The sequence below is a fragment of the Oncorhynchus nerka genome, linkage group LG15 (assembly GCF_034236695.1).
Source record: "Oncorhynchus nerka isolate Pitt River linkage group LG15, Oner_Uvic_2.0, whole genome shotgun sequence".
Taxonomy (NCBI): Eukaryota; Metazoa; Chordata; class Actinopteri; order Salmoniformes; family Salmonidae; genus Oncorhynchus; species Oncorhynchus nerka.
Genome location: NC_088410.1, coordinates 56771114 through 56793476, shown reverse-complemented (window position 1 = coordinate 56793476; position 22363 = coordinate 56771114). Strand labels below are relative to the sequence as shown.

At 41.6% G+C, this 22363-nt stretch overlaps 1 protein-coding gene across 1 annotated transcript; it reads right to left on the bottom strand.

Moving 5' to 3' along the window:
* Window positions 1–22: 22 nt before the first annotated feature.
* Window positions 23–21346, bottom strand: LOC115142944 (zinc finger CCCH domain-containing protein 11A). The gene is given in 18 exon segments (XM_065001740.1): window positions 23–1815; window positions 1935–2119; window positions 2655–2824; window positions 2941–3281; window positions 3283–3518; window positions 3622–3689; window positions 3822–4349; window positions 4527–4589; window positions 8005–8103; window positions 8446–8517; window positions 8641–8748; window positions 8853–8933; window positions 15682–15771; window positions 16086–16268; window positions 16496–16619; window positions 17027–17146; window positions 17265–17391; window positions 19317–21346. Coding segments are annotated over 17 exon segments (2751 nt in total). The 5' UTR covers window positions 17319–17391; window positions 19317–21346; the 3' UTR covers window positions 23–1586.
* Window positions 21347–22363: the final 1017 nt, after the last annotated feature.

Here is a 22363-nt window from a genome sequence, read left to right as displayed (position 1 = left end):
ACAGCCTGGATGAAAGCACATCTTCATAAAAGCATTTTTATTTAGTTTCAACACCCTTTAGAGATTTAGATCATGAATATCAGGACAGGCCCAAGCAGGTACAGATACACAAACAGGCTCTTCACTCCAGATCGTAAAACTGATCAGCATATATAATCTGATCACAGTCAACATGGAACAGGAGGTACTCAAACAACGAAATGTCACATGCTAGCAGAGAAAAATGGAAATTGTCTGTTGAATTATAACATTGTGTATGAACAGTACAAATAGGTTCAAACTCAAGACAGCAAATAAGTACTCCCTGAGAAGCTGCTTTTCACATTAAGAGCAAAAAAAACATTTGTAACAAAAGTTAAATAGCGAACAGGCTGGATGTTGAACAGTGAAAGGAGTAATGTTTCATTTTCAACTGTTTTGAGTGGGTCATGGTCAGATAAATTGGATAGGTTAAAATGTGGTCCGAACATATTTCTTTGGACCAAAAATACATGCCGCAGAAACAGAGGAACATGGTGGGTGTATTTTTAAAAAAAATTGACATATTTCAGTGAGTTAGCTTCTGTAAGACAAAACAGAAAAGCTAACAGCCAAAAAGGGTACACACCTTAATTTCATACTTCAAACCATCGTTCCATGCTTATTCAATTAACCTAAAATCCAACTTAGTCCGTTCCAACAGTTCCACATTTACAGTGATCAGTCCAAAACTAGGAGAACAAAATCTTTGTACATTAGTTTGAGTCAGTAGATGTGGGACATGACAGATACAAGAGGCAAAGCAGGTTAACTATTTTAAGTGCAGTAGAATGTGTAGTTACTGTTACTCGATTTAAAGCAGTCTAGGCATACACAGTACACAAATTCACTCTTTCTGCAACAATGATTTAACATCCATAGGTGACAGGCAAAACATGCTTTTGTCCTTACAATGCAAGATGGGGAATTACCTGAGGATGTTAGATTTTTTTTATTTATGTAATTCTCCAACCAAACGGTTGCTTTTTCATGTTCTCTTTCGGGACAAAGAAAAGGGCATAAAAGGAAAATGAACAAAGATAGAATTCTTACGAGTATATCACTAGCACTGTAAATCAAATAATATTAAAAGGTGCAGAAATTAAAACACATGAAGGATGGTTTCTCCAGGACACAAAAAGGTAATCATGAATTAAAAAGAGTAAAAACACCATCTAAAACACAAAATACAATGTGTTTTAATTGAAGAAAAATCAAATAAGCCCACCAGTCCCCTCTGACATATTGTAGCAACCTTAGTCTACTCCGATGACATGGGTTGATAGACAGTGGTGGTTGGGAATCAGTAACAAATACATATATCCTCCCCAAATCAATGAAGACATCTGTCAAATCAACCCTCTATGGCAGTGATAGGTGATACCCAGCCAGTTGCGCTGGTAATAGGTTGACGTTCAACTGGTGTTTAGTTCTGGTGATCATTTGAAATTATATTGGTGTTGATGAATGTAGGAGTTACTGTAGGTCAAGGGTCGTGAACAGGGTATCAGGTGACATTAACATAGGCGTTGGTCAAGGGTCACGTACGGGGTATCAGGTAGGCCAGTCTAGCTGTCAATCATCTCAGACAGCTCCAGCAGGTAGTCATCCTCTCCCTTGCCTGGATCCAGCTCCAAGTCATCGTCCAGACGGTCATCTGTGAACTCGTTCATCAACTCGTCGAATTCGTCCATGGCGGAGGTTGAGGAGCTAGCGGAAGGGGCTGTTGCGGCCGAGCGAGACATCGCAACGCTGGGCCGCCGGGGCTTGGGCTGGATGGGTGTATTCACCACAGAGCTAGAGAGGAGAACAGAGTTTAAAGCTCATTTAGCCATTGATGTTTGGCTTTATGCTAGGTTTAACCACATGACAGTATACGGGTGAGTTGTAACCGCAGAGCAGTTTGCCAGTGTTACCTCTGTGGGACTATGCAGGTCTCTGGGGCTGCTATGGTGATGGCTGGGCTGTGTTGGTTGACAGGGACTGCTTGGAACTCCTCTCTCAGGGGGCTGGAGCTGAGGCCAGGGCCCGGGATGGTGGGGGGTCTCCTGGAGACCACAGGGCTTATCTGCGCCTTCACACTGGAGGAAGTAGAGGACACCTGGAGAGAACACAAAGTTAACACAGGTTACAATAACAGTGGTTGTTCAAAGTACATCTCCATAACATCACAAAAGGAAACCCTACTATGCTGAGAGAGCAACTTACTCTGTTTCACTTCGGAATTTGACGAAATTGGACAATCGGCTACTTTTGACCAATTAATTTAACGTGGTTACAGGGTTAATTATGCATGGTTACAGGCTTAAAACAGAAACAAAGGAGTTTAGGTATTTATTCAGAGTTGTTAAGGTTAGGGCTATGGTTTAGGGAAAGCATAAAACTAAATTAATCAAGTCCTCTCCCTGCTTGCTGGACAATTTTGAATTGTTGAGGTGCAGTGGTCTGAGCAGAGCACTCTGGTTCTGAACGTTGTGAGTTTGAGCCCAGTGTGTGTATAAATATATATATATATGCATTTTGTTGTGAGCGTTGACGACTGCATATATATTAACATTCTCAGGACCTTTTCAAACATCCAAAATCGACGTTGTGTTTCTAGTGACCAGCCTGAGAGAGTGAGCTTTGAGACATACCTCTCTCCGTTTGCAGGGCAGTTCCTGCAGTGGCTCCTCCTGCACTGCATAGGTGCTATTGAGGGGTTTGACTGCAGCGACAGCAGATCTAGCTGATGTTCTCTTCTGGCCTGGTTTCACCTGGGCAGCCAGCTTCATAACAGAAGGCCTCACGTTCAGCTTGGGCCTCACTGCAACAACAGCACACAGGATGTCAGACTAATACTTTGGAGTTGATCTTTGCATAGGCTTTCTAGATAAGTGTAGAAAAGAGCTTGCGAGAGGATTTCTCTCTGGAGGCATATACCTTTAGCTTCAGTAGCTTGCCCTGGGGACTTCTTCTGGGCTCCATCCTGAGCCTTCTCAACCGGCGAACCTTTCACAGAGGGCCCAGGGGAGGCTGCTGCTGCGGCAGCCTGCTTTGGGGGACTGGCACCGCCTGGGGAGCCTCTCTTCCTCTTGCCTGGGGCAGTGCTGGAACTCCTGGGGCTGAGTGAGGGGGCGTCTGCCTCTGCCTGCCTCAGTGGAGACCCCTGCTGGGGGGAGGTGGCGCAGGGCAAAGGAGAGGCAGCATTGGGTTTGAGGGTGATGCGCTGGCGAACGGGGGCTTTGGGTGCCTGGGCAGGTGCCTCCAGGGTGATTGAGGGGAGAGGAGGCGGCAGGGGTGCTCACACACACCCTCTTCTCCCGCTGGAGGGCGGGGCCTGTGGCCTGTTTTGGGAAAGAGTCTGCCTCGGCAGAGCCCTCTGGTTGGCTGGTGGACGAGGCCTGCTCTTCCTGCAGCTGTTGCCTGCGGAGCCTCTTCTCACGCATGATCTCCTCAAAGGTCTTCACCTTCACACTGTCACCGGACACAGAATCACTCCTACCGTTAGCAGGGCTCGCCTAAGGACCAGAGGAATAGTGACATTCAGTGACTAACAGAGCTGATTGAGTATAACTACATATTTGGATGTACAGTATTCATACAGAAGGACACAATTCTTACCTCAGTAGCAACAGAAGACTCCCTCTTCTCGGTCACCTCAGATGTCTTCTGGGTGGTAGTGCTGGCAGCTGTCAGGACAACAAAAGAATGTCTTAGAATTATACAAGACACTGCAGCTAGTTGGGTCAAGCCACCTTACAACGTAAATTACTATGAGAAATTCTAAAAGGTTTATATCAAATCAATAATAAACTCCTTACCAGAAGAAGCTGCTTTGTTGATGCGCAGTCCCAGGGGCTTCTTGGTGCCTCCCTCTCCAGAGGCTGAGCCTGGGATTTTTCCGTTGGACACCTGTCCGCGGGCCTGCATCTTGGCTGCCTTCTCCCTGCGGATCTCCTCCAGGGTCTTTACCTTGACTCCACCTCCAGGAGGTGTGCCCCGGCTGGGCATGGCTGGCTCAGTGGGTCCCTGGGCCTGGGAGTTCCCTGGAGATGCTTCCATAGCCTCCTGCTTGGCCTTTCTGAGGCTGGGGCCTTGCTGCTGGTCCTCCTCCAGCTTTCTCTTGGCGTGGAGGATCTCAGAGAAGGTCTTCACATGGAGGCTGACTGCAGGTTTGCCAGTGGTGCCTCTCTTTGGGGCCTTGCTGGTACTGGTGGTATCAGGAGTTGAAGGGAGAGGGTGGTCCCCCAGAGCTTGTCCTTGGGACTTAGCCAACTTCTCCCCCCTGATTTCCTCCAGGGTTTTGATGCGGATTATTTCCGGTGCTGTATTCTTACTGTTGCTCTCAGCTGAGGGAGAGGTTAGAGATTAAAATACAAACAATAATACGTTTCATTCAACATTTACAAACAACAATAATTGTATACTGTTAAAAGATACCCATTTCTAATGAAGATTGTACGAGCCACCCAAAGCACTTTTTGAAAGATATTTGTTAATTGTGAGAGGCAAGTTAATGATTGTACCTGATTCAGAGGTACTAGTGGGTTCAACAGGTAATCCCAATCTATCCCTGACAGGTTTCAGAGCTAAGGGTTGAAAAAACAAACATGAAATGAATTCAAATTATCAATGACAATTACTTTAAACACCACTTTTACTTTAGTATCTAACAATTATGCATCTCCTGTGGTAGAGATGGTCCTAGAGGGAATCTAACGTGGATTCATTTGTTCCAGAACAGACACCTGATTCTGCTTAACCACTAATCAGGGACTTTAACCAATGATGGGATTCAATTAACGCCCTGGGCATGCCCCAGGTGAACCTGGTTAGTGTTGATTGCATTCAATTTGGAAGCAGGCTGCCTCCCAGGTGTGAGCCAGGGGTGTAATCATTAGTCCAAACAGTAAAACAAGTTTGTTGGACAAATTCAGGTAGGTCCCTCCCTATTTAGTTTACTTCCATTTAAAAAACATTTTGCAACAGAATTGGCATAATGAATACACCCCAGGTGCCCCGTTCTAAAAGTGACCTAGGTTGAAGGGCCACTGCCCCTTAAAAACAATTAATCCCTTTGAAAATGGCATCAATACGAGTCAAACATTTAATCTCATCTCAAAATTGACTACAAAGTGTAAATGGGATGATTTGTCAGGCTCACAGTAAGGTAAGTTTGGGTTTGAATTACAATTACGTCAACAATTCATGGCCCCCTTTGCCAAGCTCCACATACAAATCGCCCCTTCACCTACCTTCATTGAATGGGACTCTGTTTCATCGCCCCTAGCACGTTAAAAGGATCACTGCCGTTTGAGAATGAATAGCCCTATACAGATTGACTATGGCGCTCCAGTTTGCATGCCCTGCTGAAGGACCTAGTACCATACCATGCGGAATAAGTGGTTGAAGCTTGTTGGTCCCCAATGATGGTGAGTATAATGCTAGCTAGACCATACTGCTGGTTATGTATATTTTGACAATCATTATCATCGCTAGTATAGCTGACGTTACCTAGCTAGCTACCTAGCCAGAAACAGACTAGACCTTCATTACATTCTCTCTAGTCAGAACGTAGCTATGCCACGACCAGAACAGTGCGGAGCTGGCGTGAGATATGACTTGGAAAAATGTGCCTCAATTCAGGTATAGGAGATGGCAGCGTACTCTTAATTATCCCATTACCCGAACTGACAAATCAAGAAGCTTGAAAGACTGCTAGTTTTTGTCAGCATGCTAGGCTAGCTAATGCTTTAACAGGCCATTGGATTCAACAACAGTTCTGGTAGCTACTCACCTCAATGCTAGACGTCACATTTTAATGGAATCCAATGGGCTGCTATAGCATTATCTAGCCTGGCATGCTGACAAAGCTAGTAGAAAAACCTTTGTCATGATTGTGATGTTGCCAGATTAACTTTAGATGCACTAAATTCAGCCAGCTAACTAAGATTGAGGGGACCACAGTATTTCAGCTAGCTAACATCAATAAAATTTGATTTGAAGCATTGTTAACTGTTTTTTTGACAAACTTAGTCATATAATGGCAACATTGCCATTTCTCTCAAGTAAATTTGACATATGGCAAAGTTGTTTCCTACTAACTATTTGCCCACTTTAGCAATGTCATCATATTTCTATGCCACTTTAAATTAGTGGAATTTATACTAAACAGTCAGCCTCCGAGGTGCAGGGCACAAAAATTAATTGAATGCAGCTATGGCTAATACAAAAGTTTACAACCTGATTTATTTAGAATTAAATAAACAAAAAGCCTGTCTTCAGTCCCTTTGAATTCACTTTTAGAAACACGTTTAGCCAGTCTGTGTTTTCAGGCTCATGGGAGAGCAGGCCAGCAGTGGAGAATACCATCTCCGCAGTTGCAGCGCTACTGGGGATGCTAGAAATCCTTCTGGCCACTCTTGCCAGGCTGGGCAGGGATGCAGAATTGTAAAAAAAAAAAAATGTATAGGTAGGCCTGAAGGTTTTTTAGGCAAATTAACCCTATCAAATCAGAAAGCTCCTTGAAAAGAAATGATATGTCAGGCCTAATGAGCCAAAATCCAGAATAGCCTTTTGTATAGATAATAGAATGAAAATGAATGCAAGAGATCAGATTTTTTATTTATAAATACTTTATAAATACACAGCTAGCAAAACACCTCGTTACTTTCTGTTAACATGTAGTATGCTTTTGGGATTTGGGTCTTTTCAGATTGCACAATGATTTTTTTAGTTGTGGACACTACATCACCACACTCCCTCTCTTGCTTTTGGTCCTCACCTTGACTTAGTACCTGTATGTTTAATCATTTCCTTTATAAAATATTTAGCAAACTCCATGCCAGTAGCTATAGCAGCACACAAGTAACCTACAAATACATACTGGGACGGGCATGCCCTGAGCTCCTGAAGTGAGCACCACTGGAACTCTCCAGTCAAATTGGGCACGCTCTGCTCCAGCCCCGCTCACATACTCTGGTCCAGGGCATAACCTAGCCCAGTGGAACCAGCCTGATCACTGTGTTAGGTAGGTTTAGTCTGACCTGTTCAGACTTCAACTTTAACATAGTATATGTTTGTGCATCAGATACCACCTATCTCTGCCATTGGTAATAGAATATTCAAAGCTTCCGCCGGCATTTCCCCATACATCTGCTTGTAGTTATTGAACTCAACCTGGAGGAAGTTTGTTTGTTGTGATTGAGTGGGAGGAAACAGCTGAAGGCAAGGTTCTGACAGTTTGGTGTGACGTGGTGGTGGCAAAGACACATCAAACGATACCCCCAAGCCAACGCATGGTTGGCTTCTGTCATGGCCCCTAGCATTTCTATAGGAGCAAGTCAAAAAACGAGGCCAAATCAGTGTGTGCAGTTCACCTTTAAGTGCGTGGAGTAATGAATAGGATTCTTTTTTCACACGCAAGTGATTGCTTTTGTTTAAAACACTATCTGCCTTCCAAATGAAAACCAGACTGAACAAAAATAAACGCAACATGTAGGTACCATGTTTCATAAGCTGAAATAAAAGATGAACTAACTCAGTAAAATCTTAGAAATTGTTGCATGTTGTGTTTATTTTTATTCAGTATAGTTGGAAAAGTCTAACATGTTTTATAGGAAAGAGTTGTTTCTGAACAATACGACAGACTGGCACAGATTCCCGTTCCATTCGAGCAGGCAGTGTGCCTCCCTCGCTGGTTTCGTTTGGTCATGTGATGAGCCATAGCCTGGTTCAACCCAGTTCCATCTTAATGTAACTCAATTAGTACAACCAGGGTCATTTTCATCAGGCACAGAAGACAAACCGGGAGGGACCACTAATACCTGTCCAATAAACGCTAATTTTAGTTTTCCATTGCCAAAAATGTTTTGTGCAGCAAACAAAGAACAAAGGCTAACGTGCCATTTCAATTATATTTTCTAAATTAAGAACTAGTATTCCTGATAGTCTGAGGTAAATCAATCCATTGGGGATATTTGATTGTCATTTCCCTTCGCATACCTTTCTGAGGCGGCAGGTCCGTTTCACCCTCGTCCATTTTCCTCCCGAGGCGCTCGGCCAGACAGCGTTTCATTGGCAGGTCACCCCCGGCAGGAACTTCTAAAAGGTCAGAGATCATGGAAGCTTAGTGTTGGCGACCAATGGTACCACCAATAATGAGTGTAATTTTGTAGTTAATTTAACACTGTTAAATTATTATTATTATTTGGGGGTGCTTATATTTTTCCACTTAGACTTGACAAATATGTAATGGAAATGTGTTTTTTGCATATCCCAACTGGGGTCACAGCCAGCATCAATTGAGGTTAAGTGCCTTGCTCAGGGGCACAGCGACAGATTTTTCACCTTGTCGGCTCCGGTATTCGAACCAGCAACTAACCTCGAGGCTACCATTGACTTCCTTACATTTTATAGATAAACAGGATAATTGAAAACATTTACCTTTGACTGTTCTCTTCCCAAGCCTGTCCGCAACATTGCGTCTCACGGTCTCTTCACCAAAGACCACAGTGTCTGAGGGGGCAGCAAGTGTGTGTTCATATGTACTTGTTCAATTCACTTCAACAACATACAATCTGGGATCTTGTGTTAATCTATACACAAGGCTCAGTTAGATCAGTGTTCAATGATTCTTACCATCCTTGGCTGTAAAGAGAGATGGCCGGATGAAGGATCTCATGTTCTCCTTCTCTCCACTGGCACCATTGTTCCGCTGATCTGAGCCCTGGCCAGGAACTGGATAACCTGACAAAGTACAGTTGATAAACTCACACCTCATCATTTACAGCATAATAACACAAAAGGCAATAGTAAATGTATTTGGGAGGTAAGAGGAAAGATGAACTCACCAGCTCTCCTCATACTGGCTTTCAGCGCTTTCCTCAGTCTGATCTCCTCCAAGGTTCTGACACCAAAGTCCAGCGAATCATCTGTGCCAAAGAAACACTGTTAGCCAATCAGAGTCATAGGGGCCGCTCAAAGAACATGGGGTCACTCCAGTCTCCTTTTCACCTCATTTAACACCTGATTTACTTAACAAAAGGAACACCTCAATATGTGGTCCAGGTACAGTGCCTTCAGAAAGTATTCACACCCCTTGACTTTTCCCACATTTTGTTGTCTTACATCCTGAATTTAAAATCGATTCATTCAGGGTTCGTACAGACAGTGGCAAGTCAAATTCAAGGACTTAAGTACCTTTTAAAGCAGTAATATTTATTTTCAAAGACCATTAATTTGGCCAGGTCGCAGTTGTAAATGAGAACTTTGAAATAGTTAATAATATGCAATTGTTTCTAGTCGCCACCAGATGGCAGTATATGGCTACAACCCCGTGAAAAAATGAACTTCGTATTCATCACTACCTTGCAAGTTCTATTCAATAATACATTGTTTCACCACTTATTTAATACATGAGTGTTAGCACTAATAAGAAGAGAATTGGGACATGTCCACTGGTGAACATTTACATTTACATTTAAGTCATTTAGCAGACGCTCTTATCCAGAGCGACTTACACACACTTCCTATTTGCATTACTAGACAATTCCAGCTTAATTTAGACTTTATAATTGGGCATTTGGGAAGATACTACTTAACTTCTTGGTGACAGGGGGGCAGTATTGAGTAGCTTGGATGAATAAGGTGCCCAGCGTAAACTGCCTGCTACTCTGTCCCAGATGCTAATATATGCATATTAGTAGTATTGGATAGAAAACACTGAAGTTTCTAAAACTGTTTGAATGATGTCTGAGTATAACAGAACTCATATGGCAGGAGAAAACCTGAGACAAATCCAACCAGGAAGTGGGAAATCTGAGGTTTGTAGTTTCATTTAAGTGATTGCCTACCCAATATGCTGTGTCTATGGGACCAGATTGCACTTCCCAAGGCTTCCAGCAGATGTCAAGTCTTTAGAAAGTTGATTGAGGCTTCTATTGTGGAAGGATGTCGAATAAGAGCTGTATCAACAAGTGGACTAGGCTGAGGCCAATCAGTTGTTTTCTGCGCGTTCCTTTTTCCTGGAATATTATTGAAGATTTATTATAAAAAGATCCTAAGGATTGGTTGTAAACATCTACAAACTAATGGAACTCTTGACTTTGTCTGGATTTTGCGCTTGCGCATTGTGCCTTTGGAATAGTGAACTAAACGCGAACAAAACGGAGGAATTTAGACATAAATATGGACGTAATCGAACAAAACAAAAATTTCTTGTGGAAGTGGGAGTCCTGGGAGTTCATTCCGACGAAGATCAGCAAAGGTAAGTGAAGCTTTATAATGCTATTTATGACTTGTTGTCTCCACAATTTGGCTGGTAACTGTATGGCTTGCTTTTGTGGCTGAACGCGGTTCGCAGATTATTGAATATTGTGCTTTTGCCATAAAGCTTTTTTGAAATCTGACACAGCGCTTGCATTAACAAGTTTATCTTTAATTATATGTAAAACATGTATCTTTCAAAGTTTATGATGAGTATTTCTGTTATTTGACATGGCTCTCCGCAATTTCTCCGGATGTTTGAGGCATTTCTGAACATGGCGCCAATGTAAACTGAGGTTTTTGGATATGAACTTGATCGAACAAAACATACATGTATTGTGTAACATTGAGTCCTGGGAGTGTCATCTGATGAGGATCGTCAAAGGTTAGTGATTCATTTGATCTATTTCTGCTTTGTGAGACACCTCTCTTTGGTTGGAAAATGGCTGAATGCTTTCTGTGACTAGTTGCTGACCTAACATAATGACATGTTCTGCTTTTGCCGAAAAATCATTTTTGAAATCGGACACTGTGGTTGGATTAACGAGAAGTGTAAAATACTTGTATGGTTGAGGAATTTTAATTGAGATTTCTGTTGTTTTGAATTTGGCGCCCTGCAATTTCACTGGCTGTTGGCGAGGTGGGACGCTAGTGTCTCGAACGATCCCAGAGAGGTTAATAGCATCTTGCTTCCGACTGGCAGCTTTGGTGCCGCAGAGAAGGGCGGTGGGCTTTTTGAAGCACTAATAATTAAAGCATCAATGTAATGTATTCTATATGCAATTGTTTCTAGTTACCACCAGACAACAGTACATCTCCACAGCCTCAAAAATAACTGACTATTCATTACCTTAAACCTTCTACTCAATAATACGTGTTTCACTACATAGCGTAAGTGGTAAGTCAGTACTGATGTTGACTCATTTCCTTATGAAATGTAAGTCTTTCAAAAATCTTTGAAATTGTTGCATGTTTCTTTTATATCTAAAATGTATTTTATTTCACAAAATTTTAGGTCCCACAGGCTTTCCCAACACATGACATGAATGTGAATTCTGACAGTGTAAAATGCCCTTAGTTGACTCTAAAATGTATTCAATACCCATTTGAAAAAAAAACAAGTTATTTGTGTGTTTGATAAGATTAGAGATTCTATCAGGGGACCCTATTTAAATTTTAGGGGACCCCACATGGGTCCTGGACCGCAGGTTTGGGAACCCCTGTACTTCCCTGCTTGCTTCAATGCGTCCTCTCTATTTGCGGCCTCACTCACCACTGTCTAACTAATCTCTATAAAATAAAATAAATTGTTATGAGAACTTCTAGTAACCCATCTTTTGATTATAGCTAGCTTAATTTCAGTCAAATGCTGCTTGCTGCTGCCAAGGTCAGGCTCCATTCAACGTTAGCTTCTAACTTCATCCTTCTAGTAAGCTAGCTACCTACAGTGGGGCAAAAAAGTATTTAGTCAGCCACCAATTGTGCAAGTTCTCCCACTTCAAAAGATGAGAGGCCTGTAATTTATCATAGGTACACTTCAACTATGACAGACAAAATGAGGAAAAAAATCCAGAAAATCACATTGTAGGATTTTTTATGAAATTATTTGCAAATTATGGTGGAAAATAAGTATTTGGTCACCTACAAACAAGCAAGATTTCTGGCTCTCACAGACCTGGAACAACTTCTTTAAGAGGCTCCTCTGTCCTCCACTCGTTATCAGTATAAAAGACACCTGTCCACAACCTAAAACAGTCACACTCCAAACTCCACTATGGCCAAGACCAAAGAGCTGTCTAAGGACACCAGAAACAAAATTGTAGACCTGCACCAGGCTGGGAAGACTGAATCTGCAATAGGTAAGCAGCTTGGTTTGAAGAAATCCACTGTGGGAGCAATTATTAGGAAATGGAAGACATACAAGACCACTGATAATCTCCCTCGATCTGGGGCTCCACTCAAGATCTCACCCCGTGGGGTCAAAATGATCACAAGAACGGTGAGCAAAAATCCCAGAACCACACGGGGGGGCCTAGTGAATGACCCGCAGAGAGCTGGGACCAAAGTAACAAAGCCTACCATCAGTAACACACTACGCCGCCAGGGACTCAAATCCTGCAGTGCCAGACGTGTCCCCCTGCTTAAGCCAGTACATGTCCAGGCCAGTCTGAATTTTGCTAGAGAGCATTTGGATGATCCAGAAGAAGAATGGGAGAATGTCATATGGTCAGATGAAACCAAAATAGAACTTTTTGGTAAAAACTCAATTCGTCGTGTTTGGAGGACAAAGAATGCTGAGTTGCATCCAAAGAACACCATACCTACTGTGAAGCATGGGGGTGGAAACATCATGCTTTGGGGCTGTTTTTCTGCAAAGGGACCAGGACGACTGATCCGTGTAAAGGAAAGAATGAATGGGGCCATGTATCGTGAGATTGAGTGAAAACCTCCTTCCATCAGCAAGGGCATTGAAGATGAAACGTAGCTGGGTCTTTCAGCATGACAATGATCCCAAACACACCGCCCGGGCAACGAAGGAGTGGCTTCGTAAGAAGCATTTCAAGGTCCTAGAGTGGCCTAGCCAGTCTCCAGACTTACAGAAAACGTTTGACCTCTGTCATTGCCAACAAAGGGTATATAAAAGTATTGAGAAACTTTTGTTATTGACCAAATACTTATTTTCCACCATAATTTGCAAATAAATTAATCTTGCAATGTAATTTTCTGGAATTTTTTTCCTCATTTTGTCTGTCATAGTTGAAGTGTACATATGATCAAAATTACAGGCCTTATATTTTCAAGTGGGAGAACTTGCACAATTGGTGGCTGCCTAAATACTTTTTTGCCCCACTGTAGCTAATAGCCAGAGCCCTTGAACTACATTGAAATTGGACTTAAATATAAGCAACTATTTGCCAGTTGTATACTCATTCTACGACTGAATCTACATTTGCCAGGCATTTTAGCTATCTATGTGACATTTGGGAAGCACTTAGTCAGTTCTGCACCTGGCTGGCTGAGTGGCAGTGTTGGTGGAATGAGCGATTTTGCCTGGCAACCAGAGAGCAAAACACGTAAAAAAAAACATCTGCAGTCTGCCTGGAAATTATTTTGCAAGACCAATATTTTTCATTAAACAGGTCTGTTCTCTCATTTTAATTCAAGTACTAACTTGAGAAAATGTGATTTAAGGTATTCCAGTACTTAATTTCAGAGCGCCAAATTTAAGTACCGCAAGCACCTTGTGCGAACCAAGTGTGTTCATGTGGCTCTTCATGGCCAACTGAAAAATATATATAAAACGCAACATGTAAAGTGTTGGTCCATGTTATGAGATGTAAGAAAGTGAAACACGTGAGAAAATACAACTAAGTAGTCTGCCTGGAAATTAATTTGTAAGACCAATACAGAGATATGGTGGTCATTCTAAAACCATGTTAAACCCTATTATAGACAGTGAGTCCATGTCCACATAACACCCAATAATGTCAAAGTGGAATAATGTTTTCATTAAAATAATTACACTAATTATTTAAATAAAGCTGATTGGTCTTGAGTCATTAAATATACAACCCCTTTTATGGGAAGCCTAAATAAGTTAAGGAGTAAAAATGTGCTTAACGAGTTACATAAGAAGTTGCATGGACTATGTGCAATAATAGGATTTAACATGGTTTTTAAATGACTACCTCATCTCTGTACCCCACATAGAATTATCTTTAAGGTCCCTCAGTCGAGCAGTGAATTTCAAACACAGATTCAACCAAACACCAGGGAGGTGCCTTGCAAACAGTTGTTGGAGAGGAAGAAATCCGCTCAAGGATTTCACCATGAGGCCAATGGTGACAAACAGTTAGTTTACTGTGATAGGGGAAAACTAAGGATGGATCAACAACATTGAAGTTACTCCACAATTCTAACCTAATTGACAGAGTGAAAAGGAAGCCCGTATAGACAAAAAAAAACAACATGCATCCTGTTTACAAGGTACTAACATAATACTGCAAAAATAATGGCAAAGCAATTCACTTGTTGTCCTGAATACACCATGTTATGTTTGGGGCAAATCCAATACAAAACATTAGAGTACCACTCTCCATATTTTCAAGCATAGTTTTTGGCGGCATCTTGTTATGGGTTTGCTTTTAATCGTTAAGGACTGTGGAGTTTCAGGATAAAAAAATAAAACGGAATGGAGCTAAGCATAGGCATAATCTTAAAGGAAAAACTGATCCAGTCTGCTTTCCACCAGACACTGGGAGATTAATTCACCTTTCACCAGGACAATAACTTAAAACACAAAGCCAAATCACACTGTAGTTGCTTACCAAGACAGTGAATGTTCCTGACTGGTCAAGTTACAGTTTTGCCTTAAACCTACCTGAAAACCTATGGCAAGACCTGAAACTTGTTATCTAGTAAAAATCAATTTGACAGAACTTGAAGAATTTTGAAAATAATAAAATGGGTAAATGTTGCACAATCTAGGTGTGGAAATCTCTAAGAGACTTGCCCAGAAAAACTAAACTCTTATCGCTGCCAAAGGTGCTTCTACAAAGTACTGACTCAGGGGTGTGAATACTTATGTAAATGAGATCTGTATTTTATTTTCAATGCATTTGCAAACAAATATGGCGTATTGTGAGTAGATGGGTGAGAATCTATTTAATCAATTTTGAATTCAGGATGTAACAAAATGTGGAATAAATCAAGGGGTATGAATACTTTGAAGGCACTGTATGTCATGACATAGAACAAGTGGTGGGATGGGCCTTTCCTCTTGTTCTCTATTGCTCCTTAATTGTTTTTCTTTTTATTATTTAACTTAGGCAAGTCAGTTAAGAACAAATTCTTATTTACAATGACGGCCTATCCCGGCCAAACCCTAACGACGCAGGGCCAATTGTGCACCTCACTTTGAGACTCCCAATCATGGCCGGTTGTGATACATCCTGGAATCGAACCAGGATCTGTAGTGATGCCTCTAGCACTGAGATGCAGTGCCTTAGACCGTTGCGCCACTTGGGAGCCCTTAAGGGGGAGGCCAATGACATACCGGATTTCCACCAGAACAACTCCTTGAATGCCCAACTCTTTGAAGTTAACAAAAAATACTACTTTACTCAAAACATATATTTTTATTACACCTTAGTATGTGTACTTTAATGAACTTATACTTGGGAAATCGCTTTTCAACAGTAAAAATAAAAATAGCTGGCGGATGTCTTTTAAAGGGATTGTTCCATTCGAAGGTCTTTCAATTACAACACTGTTTTGCCAATGAAGCACTGAAAAGCGAAGCCGTCAACTAAAGTTTGAGCCTACCCTTGTAGCGTTTCAAATGAAATCTGTTAAAACAGGCGTTGTTTAAGATGTTAATCTATTCTATGTGTTCTGTGTCTTTCCTCTTCTTACCTGAGGTGGAGCCCACGGCCATCTTCCTGGGAGAGACCACTCTGGATCCGTCTGAGCCAGACCTGCTGTCCTCCCCCTCTGACAACTGATCTGCACGCACACACAAAAAATACCTTTTAAATGGTATTTCTCAAATTATTCTGGAAAAAAACTATTGTACTGTACCCAAAAATATCCATATCATTTTCACCTAGCACTTTAATCACCTTAAAGGTCTGCTCCACTGTCTCTGCGCAACTGCCCCTTTAAGAGCTCCTTTCTGTGACTGCGCTGTCTATCTTTCCATTGCCGAGCTCATTCTTTTTATTGTTTCTATCTACATTGTTTGCTTTTCCTTTCTAGTGATAATGTGTGTAGTGTGTTGTGACCTTTGTAAATTGCACTTTAAACTTGACGTTTCTCACCATCTTCATCCTCATCTTCGTCATCTGCCGGGTTAATAACCACAGGCGGGTGAGTGGGGCTGGGAACGTTCTCCTGAGTCTCAGCCTTAATGACCCCACGGAGCTGGGGATTGGCTGGGCTGGGGATGGGGACAGGAGGCAAAGAATCCTCATGAGGCTCCTCCTCTTCTTTCAGGGCCGAACCTGAGTGACAAGACAATCAAGCTCAGAAACTATGGATAAACTCTGGTTCTGGTGAAAAATAGGTTCATAAGTGAATCCAAATATGTTATTTATCTGCTGATACACTACCATGTCAAGTGAAAATCATGTCAATAATGTGTTTATGAGCCATGCGATGCTAAGGAGATAAAGATCAGTAAGCTAATGGTGGCTTGGTCAGGATCGGCCTCTTCAGAGCGACTACTCACTTTTGTTGGGTGGTACGTATTGGCCGTCTATTAAGCGTGATTTCTCGTGGTGGAAGGCACAGTGCGGCTTCTGGCAGCCAGCAGGCTGGTTCTCCCAGTAACAAGCAATCTCCTTCCTGTTTTTCTGTAAGAGGGGAAGAGAGCAGGTCAGAAAATATAGCATAATGTCTTGCAACATATGAGTCTTTATGAAAGCTCACTTTAAAAAACAAAGTGAAATTCATCCCTAAAAAGCTATGACCGATTGCCTCAAAATGGCCAGGTGAAAAACTAGGGAATATGGTATTACTGCGAGGAGACCCCAAAAAAGATTTAAATGTCCCCCCGACAAGTCCAGAGGCACACAACCCCTGACCCAGGTTAAGAGAGGGTATTTCTCTACACTTCCGTAATGGCAACTCAAGACACACACAGCCTTGAGTATGCAAAGCTTTAAGGGGATATTCCTGAAATACATTTTTGGTTTGTTTGACAAAATTGAGGCAAGAATGAGCAAAAATGGTCTACTGAAAAAGAGAGCACTATCCTAACCTTGATCTCCATGTGGCGGAACTTGCAGACCTGTCGGAAACAGCGGCTCTCCTGCCACAGGCTGCAAACGACCTCACTGCCCATTGCGGCTTCACAGTGTCTGAAGGGGCAACTGTCACCCTGCACCAGGAGACAAAAACACAACCATGTTAATACTTACTTCTGAGAGCTGCATTTACACCACAAACACAGCAACACAGAAAATGCTACAGTGCTAATTTCTCTTTATGACCCATACCTTAGCGCAGTTGGAGTAGTAAAAGAAATAGCAGTCATCTCCATGGTTAGTCATGTTCAGGATGGTGGACTGGATTCACGTCCGGGTCAGGGATGTTCTCTTCAGGGCCAACAGGACTCTCCCTAGGCTGGCAACAGTGAAACAGAAGCCATGGTCATTTCTCTGCCATTAGTGGACTTGATTGCTTCACTGTGGTGGCAACAGAACTCCACAGAGTTGAATTTGAATTTCTTTGAGAACTATGGTGACATACAGGTAACTGACTAAATAAAGGAAACACCAACATAAGTGTGCCTTAATTAATAGGGTGTTGGTCCACCACGAGCCGCCGGAACAGCGTCAATGCTACTTAGCATAGATTCTACAAGTGTCTGGAACTCTACTGGAGGGATAAAACGCCACTCTTCCACAAGGAATTCCATCATTTGGTGTTTTGTTGATGGTGGTTAGTGCTGAGCGATTAACCAAACTTTTTTTTAAAGCACGAATTGACTGACATCGGTTCAATTATTTGAATTCCACTTCGTTACATCTTTTTCTTCCTGTGAGCTCAATGGGCAGTTCTTGTCCAGATAAATCAGAGGAAGCCTGAACTATGCGATGTAGAAGGGAGTTGTAGTTTCCAGTAGGCCAACATTCTACATAGTTTAGCTCAGAAAACATGGTAATTAACTACAATGATCATAATCCATTGTGCGTTCACTTAAACCCAGAAATCTGCTCCTTTTATTCTCTGTTCCCAACGCACTAGACGACCAGTTCTTACAGCCTTTAGCTGTACCCTCATCCTACTCCTCCTCTGGTGATATAGAGGTTAACTCAGGCCCTGCAGACCCCAGTACCACACCTATTCCCCTAGGGACTATCATTTGTTGACTTCTGTAACCGTAAAATCATGTTAACATCAGAAGCCTCCTCCCTAAGTTTGTTTTATTCACTGCTTTAGCACACTCCGCCAACCCTGATGTGCTAGCCGTGTCTGAATCCTGGCCTAGGAAGGCCATCAAATTCTGAAGTCTACATCCAACTACAACATTTACCACCAAGATAGAACTGCTAAAGGGGGAGGGTTACAATCTACTGAAGAGATCCAGGTCTGTGCTCAAACAGTTTGAGCTTCTACTTCTCAAAATCCACCTTTCCAGAAATAAGTCTCTCACTGTTTCTGCTTGCTATAGACCCCCCTAAGCCCCCAGTTGTGCCCTGGACTCCATACGCGAATTGATTGCCCCTTATTTATCTTCAGAGTTCGTACTGTCAGGTGACCTAAACTGGGATATGCTTAACATCCCAGCCGTCCTACAATCTAAGATAGATGCTCCCAATCTCCCAAAAATGATCAAGGAGCCTACCAGGTACAACATCAAAACCGTAAACACAGGCACCCTCACAGATATCATCCTGACCAACCTGCCCTTAAAATACACCTCTGCCGTCTTCAACCAGGATCTCAGCGATCACTGCCTCGTTGCCTGCGTCCGTAATGGGTCCGCGGTCAAACAACCACCCCGCATCACTGTCAAATGCTCCCTAAAACACTTAAACTCTTACTACATTTGCACACACTGTATTTGGATTTTTCATTGTGTTTTCCCCCCATTGTGTTATTGACTGTACATTTGTTTATCCCATGTTCAACTCTGTGCTGTTGTTTTTGTCGCACCGCTTTGCTTTATCTTGGCCAGGTCGCAGTTGTAAATGAGTACTTGTTCTCAACTGGCCTACCTGGTTAAAAAAAAAAAAAAAAAAGGGGTGTGATCAGGTGACTGACACAAACACACCCTTTAAACCCTACGCTCCTTTGAGACCCCCTTTCAAAGTCACAGCTCTTTTCTTCTAGCCACGGTAGCCAAAATAATGGACAACTGGCCCTAACCATGATGTGATGCTAATTGCTTAATTAATTCAGGAACCAGGCCTGTGTAGAAGCACCTGCTTTCAATATATTTTGTATCACTCATTTACTCAAATGTCCACGACAGGAATATGACCCAGAGTAGAAGTTGCAGAGAAACTAAACTCTGCTTGAAAGGGTTGTGGGGCTAAACTCACCTGTAGTGGCTAAGAAGATTCCTCCTTTCCTCACACACTTCTGATAGGGTGTCTCCGTGGCAACAAAGGTCCTGAAGGAACACTTGATCCGTGAGATAAAAGGAAAAAGGGATTGTCCAGAGACACTCGTCGTCCTATGACCTCCCTTATGACTCCTTCCAGCCAGACTGCTAAGCATTACAGATGGATGGTGCAAGAACGTCCATTCTTTTGTAGATTATTTTTTGTTAATGGGGGGGAATAATGTGAGATAGAAGCGAATCCAAAAAGACAGCCAGAGGAAAAAAGGAGAGGTTTTGAAAGAGAAAAAAAAATGGGGCGAAGAGAGGGGGGGGAAGAAAAATCTTCGACTTCTTCTTAAACTTGATGGCATAAAGGATGCTGTAGAAAAATATAAGTAAGGGTGGGGCTTCTAGGGATTCCAGCAGGCAAAAAGTTGAGTGGAAAAAAAGTGGTGGGAATTTTGCATAAAATCTTCTGGGAATCTACTTTCTTTATAATGAACTCTATCCCACATCCAAAGATCTTCAGGAACGGACAAGAAGCTGCTTCTTAACCTATATTTAAATAAAACAAAAACACTCCCCTGGAGAACTGAATAGAAATTGGTTAGAGTACAGGACAGAGAAAGACTTGCACACAAACACAGTATCTGAACTGCAGTTTCTCACCAAAGTTTAACAACATCAAGAGAGAAAATGTATAACATGACAAGGATGTGCCAACACCATCCACAATAGCGTATGATTAACCATTGTTTCCCAACTCCGGTCCTGGAGTATCCCCAACAGCAGCCCCTGACAAAAACATCTGTTCCAACTTAGCAATGGCTGGATGATTAGTTGGCAAGTAATATCAGGTGTGCTTGTCCAGGGCCACAACATAAATATGTACTGTTGGAGATAGAAACGAGTTGGGAAACATTGTAGAGCATGGGTCAAACTGAATTTGACTATAACAGACTACAAAACTGGGTATTGTGTAATCCATTATTGGGAGCTCAATCAGCTCATACTACTTGATATGTTCGGATATCAACCCATTGCTTCAATTTTATGTATTTCATTTGGAATAATAAAATGTTAAACTGTATGTAGTTTAACATTTGACACATCTGTCCAGAGGCCCCCAGAACATCTTGTTAACTTGGAGAGCCTCGATGTAGGTTTGCAATTTCGATGAGTAACATACCGCACTGTTATCGTACAATCCAGGACAAACATTTCGAATAATGTAATTAGGTAATTAAACAGCTAAAAAACACGTTATTTAAACCGTAAAATGATAAAACATTAAATATATTGGCAAGACGAATTACCAGAATTACTGGGCGAATGCGATTTTCATCTTCATACGTGGTAGTTACTGAAAACACAAAATGCATTGCAACATTTAGATAGCTAACGTTACTCATGTTATATAGGACTGATTTAGAAAAAGAACGTTCCAGATTACGATACACGCGTTTGTAACTTTTGCCCCACATCAAAATACAAAATAACTAACGTTAGCTAAGGTAACTAGAAACAAATCGTTCTGGTTGTATTTATATTGGCGTGTGTATTATGTAAATTGTTATTCACATTCAGGGTTCCCTGACATAAGACTCCATGATCAAATAAAGGCTGAATAAACTCCAAAGCCAAGTTACCTGGCTAACGTTAACTAGTTACAGTAACAGTTAACTAAACAATAGAAACAGTCACTATTTTAGGTACCTTATTGCAAATTAAATGTCTAACCGTCCTTAGCTAGCTAACGTTAAACTCAGTCACCGTTATGTCATTGGCAAAATTAACTGGGTGGTAATTGTATTCAACAAACGTTAGCTAGTTACCAGCTATGTATAGACTCTGGTTACAAGGCCTCGATGCTAGCAACTAATAGTATACTTCTTGGCCTAGCCAAACTCTGTGGCCTGGTCGTTCGAGCTTGCTAACATTAGCTAGCTAACTCGGACGTTTTACACCTCGCTTCCAAGTAACGATCTACCCTTAAATAGTAATGCAATGACATCAAGACAAAACAATGATTTAATAAAGCGAGTTAGTTACCAGTATTACAAAAACGGTTAAAATGTTTGTCCCACTACAAAGAGAACAACACGTCCGCCGGGTTCCTTGCTGCGCAGCACTGGAGCCTGGAACAAAATGGCGACGACTCACACAAAGAATAGACATAGAAAATCAATGCTAGATGAGAGATGAACGATTCAAAGTGAACTTTTTTGAGCTTTACAGACATAACTATAACGCACGTGCCTATTTTAATATACGATCTCAAACTTTATGGATTTAAAAAATAAGTTGACTTATTTTAAGTTGACTTATTTTTTTTATCCATAAAGTCTGAGATCTTATTGGAAAATGCATGCACATTCTATTTACTTTTTGTCTATGGTCAATAGTCACCACAGACAAAGGGGAAATCAGTATCTTCAACGTCACGTACTGTATATTACGTCACGATTTATGTCAGTCTACCTGCTAGTTGAACAATTCAAAGTGAACTTGTTAGACCTTTACAGACATAACTATCACATGTGTATTTTAATAACAATTATATGTTATCATGTTTATGTATAAACGAACTTTTTTCTCCATAAACTCTGAGATCTTATTGGAAAATGCATGTGCATTCCTACTTCACTTTTTGTCTATGGTCAAAAGGGGATAACAGTATCTTGTCACTTACTGCATTGTCACAATTTATGCCCCCCAAATGTAATTGATTTTATTTCCAATCTGATCACAAGCTTAATATCATGCCTATCACGTGTACATGCTTTTTGGTGTATGAATACAATGGGGGATGTAATATATGCCTTGTACACTAGACTCAAAAATAGAGATTGTGTATACTGTTATTTGCCTAAAAATATCTAGACATACTTTATATGTTTATTCCATGTGTAGCTAAGGTAAGCAACATATACATTATGTGTTTGTCTGGATTGTTTTGGAATGAGGGTCTGCACAGACCACACTTTTTACATTAGTAATTGTAGCACATTTTACACTTCATATCCAGTGACTTATAATCAGTGC